This window comes from Palaemon carinicauda, chromosome 20 (genome assembly GCF_036898095.1).
Source record: "Palaemon carinicauda isolate YSFRI2023 chromosome 20, ASM3689809v2, whole genome shotgun sequence".
NCBI lineage: Eukaryota > Metazoa > Arthropoda > Malacostraca > Decapoda > Palaemonidae > Palaemon > Palaemon carinicauda.
Window position 1 is genome coordinate 31,477,369 of NC_090744.1, and position 13,353 is coordinate 31,490,721.

The 13,353-nt window shown below is 36.5% G+C and overlaps 1 protein-coding gene across 1 annotated transcript in view; it reads right to left on the reverse strand.

Annotated features, from left to right (window-relative positions):
- LOC137660260 (uncharacterized) overlaps positions 1–13,353 on the reverse strand; it is a 284,924-nt gene that overhangs the window by 7,708 nt on the left and 263,863 nt on the right. The window contains exons 19-36 of the mRNA XM_068395010.1: positions 12,872–13,057; positions 10,336–10,467; positions 10,047–10,182; positions 9,397–9,578; positions 9,003–9,203; positions 8,329–8,509; positions 8,012–8,220; positions 7,524–7,706; positions 7,239–7,387; positions 6,863–7,001; positions 6,127–6,312; positions 5,673–5,806; positions 5,020–5,179; positions 3,742–3,926; positions 3,136–3,401; positions 2,711–2,931; positions 2,062–2,238; positions 1,633–1,875 (exon numbers count right to left, since the gene is read on the reverse strand). Of these exons, the coding sequence (XP_068251111.1) occupies positions 1,633–1,875; positions 2,062–2,238; positions 2,711–2,931; positions 3,136–3,401; positions 3,742–3,926; positions 5,020–5,179; positions 5,673–5,806; positions 6,127–6,312; positions 6,863–7,001; positions 7,239–7,387; positions 7,524–7,706; positions 8,012–8,220; positions 8,329–8,509; positions 9,003–9,203; positions 9,397–9,578; positions 10,047–10,182; positions 10,336–10,467; positions 12,872–13,057 (3,270 nt within the window). The remainder of the gene's footprint in view (positions 1–1,632; positions 1,876–2,061; positions 2,239–2,710; positions 2,932–3,135; positions 3,402–3,741; positions 3,927–5,019; positions 5,180–5,672; positions 5,807–6,126; positions 6,313–6,862; positions 7,002–7,238; positions 7,388–7,523; positions 7,707–8,011; positions 8,221–8,328; positions 8,510–9,002; positions 9,204–9,396; positions 9,579–10,046; positions 10,183–10,335; positions 10,468–12,871; positions 13,058–13,353) is intronic.

A 13,353-nucleotide genomic window follows, 5' to 3' on the forward strand; every position in this document is an offset into this window, starting at 1 on the left:
CCAACCTACGTGCACCTGATGACAATCAGTATGCCAATTCATTCCTCTTGACCGGTTTATGGGGTTGGGAATGAGACTGTGCTCCCTTGCTTGTTGGTGTAGGTCACTATGGTTTTGTCGCCGCACAACAGTACTAACGAAAGCCACCTGAAACTTCCTTGTAATACTTACAGTTAGAGATACTGCTTACATTCCAGGATGAAAAAGTGCACAAGTACTTCCACTGACCACACAGTTAAGGTGACCCTCTGATGCATCTGAGAACAGTTGCATGTCCGGAGTTGGGAGGGGCCACAAGGAAGATTGGCCAGTGACTTGTCTCCTGTGTCCCTACAGGATGATTTGGGAGATCCCTGTAGGCTGACCAGTGATCCTTCAAATTCCATTTGAAAGGAGATTTGGTGGAGGTGCCCATGTGGAATGAGCTTCTCCAGCGAGAAAAACTGCTGGAGAGATCAAAACAGTTATCGGACCAAAATGTGGGGATGGGACAGTGGTACAGTAAACGTAGCAAGTACCCATCTCAAGGACACTTAATAACCAGGACTGTTTTGTTACAATGCTCAAGGCATAACAGACATTCCAATACTTGTGGTAGGTAATGTTGGGACCTCGAAAGGGCTTTGCACGAAAATGATACCTTCAAGAGGAAGAGGTCGCATGCAGTCCTGATCGGGGACAGAAGGTTGCAGAACCTACTTATCCCCGATGCTGCAAGCATGACAGCAACAGATGGATTGACCACAGACACCTTTGAGGAGCCAGAGCTGTTGAAACAGATTATGCAATGGATCAGGGAGTCCTGCTCATCTCCACAGCAGTCTGCATAAAATTTCTCGGAAGGAGAGACATGGCTGCCCACACTGTTGTAAACAAGGACACATCAGCATTACCCTTAAACTTGTTTTGAGTGTGTAGGAACCAAAGCATCCCTCTCCTTCAAAACCTAGTTAGCCAAGCAGGCTACTGCCTTCCCACCCCACTACAGTACTTCTCCAAAGTACTCAGAGGTTGAAAACCCGTAGTACTTTCATAGTATATATCGTGCCTGACCCCTATCTTAGTCTGGAGCATATACGCAGAAGCTTCAGTGGACTCAAAGAGGAGAGTCAAGTACTAAACAATCTCTCCGGTAATTCATGGGCTTGCCAGGATAGTGCCGAAGATGACTTGGCCTTCACATACCTCAACAAAGACGTACGCTTCCAGGTCGCAACTTACACTCGATAAAAATAAAGTAGATAATTGTGAATAATTATGCACCTAAGTAGTATATGTCTATTGCCGGTTTAGCCATAAACCAATACAGGATTAACACATGTATTCTTGCTCCATTCCATTATTAACACAAAGCTGCACTATCAATTGTTAAGATTAAAAGCAAGAAAAAGGTTAAATATTGGATAGGACGGAACATTACATTCATATTCATTAATGCCAAAAACAAAAGTATGGAGTCTTTAACTACCTAGTTAATTTCAATGGCTGTTGCAGCTCTGATGGTGACATTTCCTATTTTGAAGGACAAAAGGTCTGTATACTTTTGGGAACAAAAATACTTCAAAAGGAAAAAAACAAGAGCTAAATGTAATGTATACTGTAGTACAATCAAAATCTTTACTCCTGACTTACATGTCTCAGTGAAGTTCCAATGCAGTCACAACCCGTGTCACCACCACCAATGACAATAACATCCTTATCCTTAGCATTAAGCATTGCATGGTCAATTGAATTTCCCATCTGCTTCTTTTGCCAAGTTTCCAGGAATGCCATAGCAAAATGTATACCTTCAAGCTGGCGATTTGGAATGGGCAAATCTCTTGGCCATGTTGCACCCAGGCAAAGAAGAACTGCATCAAATTCTTCTTGTAGATCCTAATGATAATAAAGTCAAATTCATTAATCTTGGCAACTACACATTTGACCATTTGCAAATCAATTCTTAACTCAGTTGCTTATATTGAGAATATCTAATAATTAATCAAAATAAATACATTAGTGTCATTTTAACAAGTTACTTGTAATTAAATGTTGCTATAACAAGTAAAAGCAGAACTTTACCTTAGCAGAGATGTCTTTTCCAACATTAACATTGGTTTTGAAAACAATCCCCTCAGCTTTCATCAATTCCACACGACGCTGAACTACTTCCTTGCTTAGCTTCATGGTAGGAATGCCATATTGGAGCAAGCCACCGATGCGATCATTTCTCTCAAAGACTGTTACCAAGTGACCAGCCTGGTAAATAATAAATGAGACAATCTCAGCTTACTCTCACTGACTTTACAAAATTGCAAGTAATATAGTGTTGAGGTTTCATTGTGCTACTGACCAGATACCTCACTTTCATTAGTATATAAAAATTATTCTGAGGATGTATGCACATCTTTTAATAAATTATTAAAATTGATTTAATATTAATGTAAATTTATTGTAAATTCAGAAGACACCACAGATAATGAGGCCAAACAAATGGAAAACTAGCTTATTCAATGTTTGATTTTCCTCATAGCTATGATAATTCTAATCTTAATTGTATGGTCACGTCTAGAAAAACTAACCACCATAAAAATACAGTAAAAAGGAATGGTTAAGTAGAATAAATTACTACATTAATACTATGATGGCTTGGGATTTATCATCTATAATCCTATGGGTCTACCACTGAGAACAGTAAGAGCATTAGACGATATCCATAGTAAATGTTTACCTTATTTAGTTGATGGGCAGCAGCTAATCCAGCTGGTCCAGATCCTACTACTGCTACTTTCTTTCCTGTTCTTATTGCAGGGATCTCAGGTTTAATCCAACCTTGCTCAAATGCGTGGTCTATTATGGCACATTCAATATTCTTGATGGTTACTGGAAGTTCGTTGATACCCAAAACACATGCACCCTCACAAGGAGCAGGACAAACACGACCAGTGAATTCTGTAGGGGGAACATAAGAAACACACCTTATAATATTCATCTTTTTTTCATAAGTTAATTTGTAATATTTCACCAACAAAAACTTATTTTTATCTCGATAATTAGGCATTTTTTTTTATTCATAATTGTAGTATTTGCAGAGTGCAATTACAAAGTTCTACAGTATTCCCAGAATTTCAGTTCCCTCCATTCTTTAAAACATACCTGGGAAGTTATTAGTTTGAAGCAACTGATTCAGAGCCTCTTTCCACATGTTGCTAAAGATGAGATCATTCCACTTTGGTATAATATTACCAAGAGGACAACCATGAGATGACTGACAGAAAGGAACTCCACATTCCATACATCTAGCTGCCTGGACTCTAAGGCCACGGCGTATTCCATCAAAGTTGTAAATTTCATCCCAGTCTTTCTGGCGCTTTTCAGGTGATCGGTACATAGCAGTTTCACGCTTGTATTTCACAAAGCCTCTGAAATAAATACATTTATTAGATTACCTTTCTTTTTACCAGAAATTCTAGATACTTTTCAAATTAACTGCAAATATAAGTGCAAAGGTAGCAGATTTTAAATTCAGATAACAATTTAATACAATACAAAAATGGACAGTATATGAATATCATAATAAAGTACAGTATATAGTAGTATAATCATATTTCATAATTCTTTTAAATGAAAAGGTCAGCATTATATATAATTTAAAGAGTCCATGTTAAAAAAATCACACATGATAATCCCGTGAATTTGCAAGTTTACAAAAACAAATAATTTAAAACTTTTGCTATGTAACCCAGAATTATATTTATGCACCTGGTCTTATCCAATATTTTCTCTAGTCTTTTCTTCTCCATTGTAGCATCTGTAATGGAATCTTCAATGTCACAAACAGATGGTTCAGGTTTAGCTTCAACTTTAGGTTTCTCATTCACAGTCTCTGTACCCATCTGAGCTTCTTTCAATTGTTTCAAGGCTCTCTGATATTCATATGGGAACACCTGGAAACCAAGCACATTATTAAAAGCTTGTTAAACCTAATACTGTACGTATCAAAAAGATGTCGACATTATTTGTGATAACCATTTACTAATAACAAAATCCTCAAAAATCTATAGATTAATGCTATTTTGAGGTTAAGTGGTTTCCTTGTATACTTTATAATTCTTCAAACCTGTTGTATAAGGAGACAATTTAACAATTTTCAAGTTTCTTATGCTTTTGTATGTGATGTATACACAAAATGCTAACTATTGATCAATATCTGAAGAACTAGTATGGTGAAAAGTTTGAAAATTCAGGATGGGCCATGTTAATAACGAGACATTATGCAGTGTAGTTGTAGGTATCATAGCCTTCAATAACGTTTGTAACTTCATAAGTACAATCTTGAAAATTCAGTGCTCATTATTTTTGGCCTATGATTTAGATCCATATAACTTACTGTTCAGGATATGAATGAAAATCCTCTGAAAATAAAACTGTGCTGATCCTAATCTACAGAATACACTTCTATGGAGTATTGAATTTTCTTCCTGATTAGAGCCCCATGTTAAATCTAAATACAGTATATGGAAATTATTTCATCTGTTTAGCATTAGCTTTTCTTTAATTTATTATTGAAAGGTAGCAATAGCATCAAGTGTATAGTGATGGAGAAAACTAAAATTACGTAGAAATAAGACTATTCTCACCTGTTGTATAACATTTTAAGTCAATTTATAAAATTTGCAACATCTTTAAATACTGTATCTTAGTTTATTAGTACCATCAATCAAACTACAGTACTACTGCCTTTTGCTGGAATCAAACATTTAATTTCCAACCTCTGAAGGGTTTTTTATGGATAAAAGCATAAGTGGAACTGAAGTCAAAGATTTCCAATGAAATGAATTCCTAAGTTTTATAATTTTACATACATATACCAAAGAACTTCCCCCAATTTTTGCGGGTAGCCGACATCAAACAAATGAGAAAAAAAAAAGGGGGGGGACGTCTCCTCTCATGTTTTACATAACCAAATTTCCAGAAAGTTATGTTTTCTGAATCAAAGACTAGACTTTCTTGGAAATAAAAGTAATTAAACGTACTAACCTTGACAAACTTATTAGCTTGAGCTGGCCAGTCTGACAACAGATTTTCAGCTACCTGAGAACCAGTTTTTTCTAGGAACTTTTGTAGTAGAGATTCTATTAATTGAAGGTCATCGGCTTCTTCCAGTGGAAGTAGCTCTACTGTCTGCTTATTGCACTTGCTGAGTAGGAAAAAAAAAGAAGGTTTTAATAAAAATAAAAAAATTTAATTCATACTCGCCTGATATTCATATTAGTATACTGTATACCTCCTAAAACTAAAAATCTCCTTTTCAATTAACTTATGTATCTAGTAAAGTTAATGTCACAATTTAGCAGTTAATGGAAAAAAATATGGCTTTAGAAGCCATACTCTAATGCGGCTACTCTGAAGTTTCTCAACCAGCCTACTACGGTCTTACTAGATGACATGGCATATTAATATTGTAGTAGATAGTCCCTGAGGGGGAAGATGGCAACAATTAAGATAAAGTTATTCTTCTTAACATACGGTTATGAAGCACGCTCCTCTAAGAAAGAGAAACTTCATGAAAATATGACTATTACTAATATTACCTACATCCAAATATCGAACAGACTAATGTTACTATAAAGCTAGTAGACTTTCAAAGATTGTCAAAGCTGGTCTGTATTTAGTTAAAATTATTAATTCACCTTGGGAATTCGTTGTCAGGGTCAAGAACGTATGCAATTCCTCCAGACATTCCAGCTGCAAAGTTTCTTCCAGTAGAACCTAGGATAAGGACAATTCCACCAGTCATGTATTCACAACCGTGATCACCAACTCCCTGGAAACATTTAAAATAGGAATGTTAGAATAAATGGTTTTGAGAAATTTAAATGTATATAGTGTACTATTTTAAATCGATATTGCTGTCCGTAACCCATATCCACTTCCCATTTTTAGCTTTAGCCTTATTTAGTCCGCAGGATGTAGTTTTGTTACATATCTCAGCCATCGTTAAAGCGTACCACTAATGTGTTTGTGTGGTAAGTGTACTATACGTCATAATGAAAATTATGATGACAAATTTCTGGGTTTTTTTAAAACAGGCAAGGATTAAAGCAATTTATTACAGAGTTATCAAAGAGGGTTTCCATAACTTACTTCTACAACAGCCACAGCTCCTGAGTTTCGAACACAAAATCTTTCTGCCGCAATACCTCTGAAGAATGCAGAGCCCGATGTAGCACCATATAAGCATACATTTCCCACAATAACATTTTCTTCTGATATAAAGTCCTCATGGCTATTTTTTTGTGGGTAAATAATCACTTCGCCTCCAGATAGGCCCTGAAAAGACAATACATTGAAGCATACAAGAGCCAATTGTAACTGGTACAATATAAATCAAATTTGTAAAAGCATTCAAATTTACTGTCACTACTATATCTCCAAGAAACTATTCTTTCCAATTATGTTAACTGAATCCATAGTAGTTTTAAGCTATGACATTAAGGATGTGATACTAAATTATGATGTAATTACAATGTAATTAAAAAGAGAAAGACTGCCTTATTGCCATGTCTATCATGAAGTGCCTAGTGTTTACATTACTAGACAAAAAAAAAAAAAAATGAAAGACCCATCTTTATACTAACTGAAATAATAAATTAACTTTTATACCTTTACCCTTCCAAGTAGCAAGAAATTAAAGATATACAGTACAAGCACATAGATTTTCATAAATGTTTCCCTGTACTTGTATTATTATTCAATAATCATATAAACCCAATTTAAAAATGTTTAGAATACTTTATCTCAATGTATTTAATTCTAAATGGAATCTGGATCACAAGAGCAAAATCTTTTAATTCTTTCACTATGTGTATTAACGACTTACTTTTCCCACATAGTCATTAGCATCTCCTTCCAGAGTAACTTTAACACCTTTAACCAGGAAGGCACAGAAACTCTGTCCAGCAGAACCGTGCAGATTTATGATGATGCTGTTCTCTGGCAGACCATCATCGCCATATTTCCTGAAAGCATCATACAAAGTAGGGATTAGCATAACTGCATAAATAATGTTCAGTCTATGAAAAATAAGTTGAAGACTTAGCACAGGAAGAATTTGCTCTAAAATTATTTCCTAGCATCTAAAACTTCCTCATATTTTTTCAAAGTACAGAACTGTAATGTAATAAATGTCCAGAAAAAATACTATACATCACTGGAAAGAATATCCTCCCCACAAAGAACAATGCTTCAACTCTTACTTCGCAATATTGTGGGAAAGAGTAGCTCCAAATGTTCTGATTTCATTGTGAATGGTCTTGTTGATGGTCACAGAATCAGTAGACCCTTCTAATACAGATGATGCTTCTGTCAATAGTTCTTGGTCAAGATGGTTCTCAAGGCCAAAGTCCTGAAAATTAGTTTTGTTTCATAATATTTTCAAAGGGAATATTCTCTTAAATTTCCATTTTAGCTACCATGAACTGTATAGTCTTTAAGAATTTCACTTTCCAAGAACATGATTGAGTACGAGAGACTTGATTTACCTGACTCACTGATCCACCAACTGTATTTACTCCAGGTCTCATGTGAAGAGCATTCTTCAAAATATTAGAGAAATCCATTAACTTGACCTTTGGACTGCAAGATTCTCTGACTTTTAAGAGGTCTGTTCGACCAACCATATCTTGGAATTTCCGAATGCCCATGGATGCCATTAGCTCACGAACCTGTCAAATGGACTTGAAGTTAGTTTATGCTATTTAACACAGTTAGTATACTGATTCAAAATTAATTAAGGTTAACATTTATAATATAACCAGAAAATTAATTGTTATTATGCATGTGAATTAGTATTTATTCAGTAAAGTATTTTATTAGATTTAATTCATTAAAGGTTAATTTAGAAATTTTAGCTCAAAGCTTTGGATAAATAGTCGATGTTATACATTTAATTATTTTTCACCCTATTTTTTCTATTATTATTTCTCATAATTCAATATTTAAAAACAGAAGATTTGAAAATATATCCTACTTCTTCTGCTAACATGAACAAGTAGTTCACAACGTGCTCAGGTTTTCCTTCAAATTTCTTCCTCAGAACGGGATCTTGAGTAGCAATACCAACAGGACAAGTGTTGAGATGACATTTACGCATCATTGTACATCCCATGACAATAAGTGGTGCTGTACTGAATCCAAATTCATCAGCTCCCAGGAGAGCAGCAACCACCACATCAAAGCCTAATGATTAGACAAATTTAATTAAGTTAAATAGCTAACATTATGCATACATACAAGCAAAATGTTCCATACATGCCACACTATTAAACTAAATTCAATTTTACTAACCGCAACGGATCTGTCCATCCGCCTGTAAAACAACTCGTGACCTGAGATTGTTTAAAACTAGTGTCTGATGAGTTTCTGAAATTCCAAGTTCCCAAGGAAGACCTGCACTTTTGATTCCGGTCCAACTACTTGCACCAGTACCACCATCATGACCAGAGATTGTTATGTGTTCAGCCTTGCCCTGGAGGGAAATTAAGAAAAATTTTTTGGTAATTCATGTTACAAATCAAATTCTAGACATTTGCTATGATTATATGGAAAACATCCCCTTAAAATTTTAACTTTCTGCTCATTTTAACTGTCACAAACAATATTTAAAATTTTTATACTTTACTGTATAGTATAAAGACCCAATAAATTTTAAGTACACTACCTGTAATATGATTTTAAGTCATCTTTGGTCAGACTACAGTATGGTATTTTTATACATAGAAAACCTGCAAACTCACTCACTCCTTCCTCACACAAATTAAAGGACAACAACATTTCTGCTTAGAACAAAAAAGGGATTTTGACGAAGGAAAAATCCATTTCTGGGCGAAGAACCTGTGTCGCTCCGTGAAATGCTCCTCTAGCACCATTTCTAAGGCATAGATATTGTTGAATAAAATAATATGGGTAATGCTAAACCAAATAAGAACAGATTCAAGTTTTGTGCAAACACTGCTTCATACCTTAGCTACTCCTGAAGCAACTACACCTACTCCAACTTCGGACACCAACTTCACAGAAATTCTCGCAGATGGATTTGAGCATTTAAGGTCATATATTAGTTCAGCTAGATCCTCAATACTGTAGATATCATGGTGAGGTGGTGGGGAAATAAGACCTACGCCAGGTACCGAATGTCTTGTTTTGGCAATATCTTCAGAGACCTGAAAGTGAGTTACAGCCAAAATAATGTACCGAACATTCTGATACAAAGACTATAATCTACAATTTTTTTATAGCCTAATTAAAGGCTTGAAAACAATAAGATCATGCATATATTTCACTTGTATTTATGAGTCATTGAATAGAGGAAAACTAATGATTTTCAAAATTATGATAATCATTACAGCACAGTACCTTATAGCCTGGTAATTCACCACCTTCTCCTGGCTTGGCACCCTGTGCCATTTTAATTTGCAATTCATCAGCATTTGCTAAGTAAGATGCAGTAACACCAAATCGGCCTGATGCTACCTGCTTGATGGCAGAACGCTTGTTGTTTTCAGGGTCTTGGTTTATGTAGCGGTCGGCATTCTCTCCTGAAATATACCTTCACGATAGTAGTAACCATATCGCACAGTAAAGTTACATTGCGTCAAAGGCTGCGGCTTTCAGCAGTGAAAAATCAAAGTGGCTGAAGCTTGGAGGACACAGGAACAGAGGGCTTTACATTATGTCATGGCTTTGGGGGAGGGGGTAAAGCCGTTTTATTTAGCAAAGAATTTAAATTCAGTAAATAATTTTAGTTTAACAAATTTTTTTTTTCAAAATTCAAAAATTACTATTTTAAGAAAATTTGATGATGCTTTCAGAAAGACAGTTGCATAAAAGCAATCAAATTAATTTTCACCCAAAACTTCATTAACCTGCTAGTAAATTCCCCCCACCAAAAAAAAAGGGTAATCTATAGGGAAATATCCCACCACAAAAATAATACAGTACTGGGCTGGAATTTGGTAAAAACAGCATTGTAACTTGAAACTAGAAATTTTTTAAAATCTACTAACCTCCTTCACCAGTGTTAGATTTTCCACCCACTCTGTTCATAGCTATAGCAAGTGTGGTATGAGCTTCAATTGATATTGAACCAAAGCTCATAGCACCTGTTGCAAACCGCTTAACAATCTCCGCTGCAGGTTCCACCTGAAAATTATAACCAACCTTTAAATCTTCTTACAGATCCCTTATTTGTGGACATAAATTTGAAATAAAATATAAGGTATTGGAATAATTCAACACCATATTTATGTTACCCAAAGCTGAAGAGAAATTCTAACCAAAGAAAACATACTGTACCTCAGAAATGTCAATTGATTTCTCTAAGGTGACAAACTCCAATTGGCCACGGAGTGTGCAGTCCTTGACACTTTCAATGGTGGATTCTTTGAATTTATCATACTGAGATTTATTATTGGTGCGAGATGCATCCTGAAAAATCAAGAAAAGGAAATCAGGGACATGAATAAAATCCTAATCTATTATCAGCATTGATCAGAACAAAATTGTACTAGAACTTTTGGAGTACTGAATTTTCAAAATACATACATACATATACCAAGGCACTTCCCCCAATTTTAGGGGGTAGCCAACATCAAACAAAAAAGGGGACCTCTCCTCTCTAAACTCCTCCCAGCCTGACAAGGGACTCTACCAAGTTCGCCTGGTACTGCTAGGGTGCCACAGCCACCCTCCCCAGTTACCCACCACAGATGAAGCTTCATAACGCTGAATCCCCTACTGCTGCTACCTCCGCGGTCATCCAAGGCACCGGAGGAAGCAGCAGGGCCTACCGGAACAGAGTCAAAATCGCTCGCCATTCATTTCTATTTCTAGCACGCTCTCTTGCCTCTCTCACATCTATCCTCCTATCACCCAGAGCTTTCTTCACTCCATCCATCCACCCAAAACCTTGGCCTTCCTCTTGTACTTCTCCCATCAACTCTTGCATTCATCACCTTCTTTAGCAGACAGCCATTTTCCATTCCCTCAACATGGCCAAACCAACTCAACACATTTGTATCCACTCTAGCTGCTAACTCATTTCTTACACCCATTCTCACCCTCACTACTTCATTCCTAACCCTATTTACTCGAGATACACCAGCCATACTCCTTAGACACTTCATCTTAAACACATTCAATTTCTGTCTCTCCATCACTTTCATTCCCCACAACTCCGATCCATACATCACAGTTGGTACAATCACTTTCTCTTACAGAACTCTCTTTATATTCATGCCCAACCCTCTTTTTTTTACAGACCCCAAGTACTTAAACTGATCCACCTCCTCAAGTAACTCTCCTCCATTCAACATGACATTCAACCTTGCACCACCTTCCCTTCTCGTACATCTCATAACCTTACTCTTACCCACATTAACTCTCAACTTCCTTCTCTCACACACCCTTCCAAATTCGGTCACTAATCAGCCAAGCTTCTCTTCTGCGTATGCAACCAGTCCTGTATCATCCGCAAACAACTGATTTACCTCCCATACACGGTCATTCTCGTCTACCAGTTTCAATCCTCGCCAAGCACTCGAGTATTCACCTCTCTCACCACTCTATCAACATACAAGTTCAACCACCACGGCGACATCACACATCCCTGTCTCAGCCCCACTCTCACCGGAAACCAATTGCTCACTTCATTTCCTATCCTAACACATGCTTTACTACCTTTGTAGAAACTTTTCACTGCTTGCAATAACCTTCCACCAACACCATATAACCTCATCACATTCTACATTGCTTCCCTATCAACTCTATCATACGCTTTCTCCAGATCCATGAACACAACATACACCTCCTTATCTTTTGCTAAATATTTCTCGCATATCTGCCTAACAGTAAATATCCGATTCATACAACCCCTACCTCTTCTAAAACTACCCTGTACTTCTAAGATTGTATTCTTGTTTTATCCTTAATCCTATTAATCAGTACTCTACCATACACTTTTCCAACTACACTCAACAAACTAATACCCCTTGAATTACAACACTCATGCACATCTCCCTTACCCTTATATAGTGGTACAATACACGCACAAACCCAATCTACTGGTATCATTGACAACACAAAACACACATTAAACGATCTCACCAATCATTCAAGTACAGTCACACCCCCTTCCTTCAACATCTCGGCTCTCACACCATCCATAAGAGATGCTTTTCCTACTCTCGTTTCATCTAGTGCTCTCCTCACTTCCTCTCTTGTAATCTCGATATCATTTTCATCTCCCATCACCGGCACCTCAACACCTGCAACAGCAATTATATCTGCCTCCCTATTATCCTCAACATTCAGTAAACTTTCAAAATATTCCGCCCACCTTTTTCTTGCCTCCTCTCCTTTTAACAACCTTCCATTTCCATCTTTCACTGTCTCTTCAATTCTTGAACCAGCCTTCCTTACTCTCTTCACTTCTTTCCAAAACTACTACTTAATTCTCTTCATATGAATGACCCAATCCCTGACCCCACCTCAGGTCAGCTGCCTTCTTTGCCTCACTTACCTTGCGCTTTACTTCCACATTTTTCTCTCTATATTTTTCATACTTCTCTACACTATTACTCTGCAGCCATTCTTCAAAAGCCCTCTTTTTCTCTTCCACTTTTACCTTCACTCCTTCATTCCATCATTCACTGCCCTTCCTAATGCTGCCTCCAACAAACTTCTTGTCACACACATCATTTGCAATCCCAACAAAATTTTCTATTACTAACTTCCACTCCTCCTCTAAATTACCAGTTTCTCTTACTTTCACTTCGTCATATGCCATTTTCCACCTTTCTTAATATTTACTTTCAAAATACTTATTACAAACCTGAAGATTCGAGATAGAAACAGGGTCATTGATGTGCTTTTCACCTCCACTACGCCAATGGTAGAAGCCAGGGTTTCGTAAAATAAGTGTATCACATTCTCTCTCGCCATATGACAGGGCATGCCGATAAATAACTTCATTACCCACAACATCAAAGTTTACTCCTCCGATGCGAGAAGCAGTGCCCTGCGAAAACAATATATTTTAAGGAATATGCACAGTTAAATTACACGAATGCTCATACTCAGAGAAAGTTAAATTCTACCTATGGTTTTAACATGCCAACAATTTAATACTGCTGTTCTTTCAAGTTTAAACAATGTTTAATGACTAGGTAATTTGATATCGACAAACACAACTTTACTTTATAATCAACAGAACTGTCAATATTTTCCTCCAATATTTTTAAAGATTGACATTAAGTAAAATTAAAGTATGAATAGTACAGGTTAAAAGAAAAATACAAAATGCCCCAGATTATT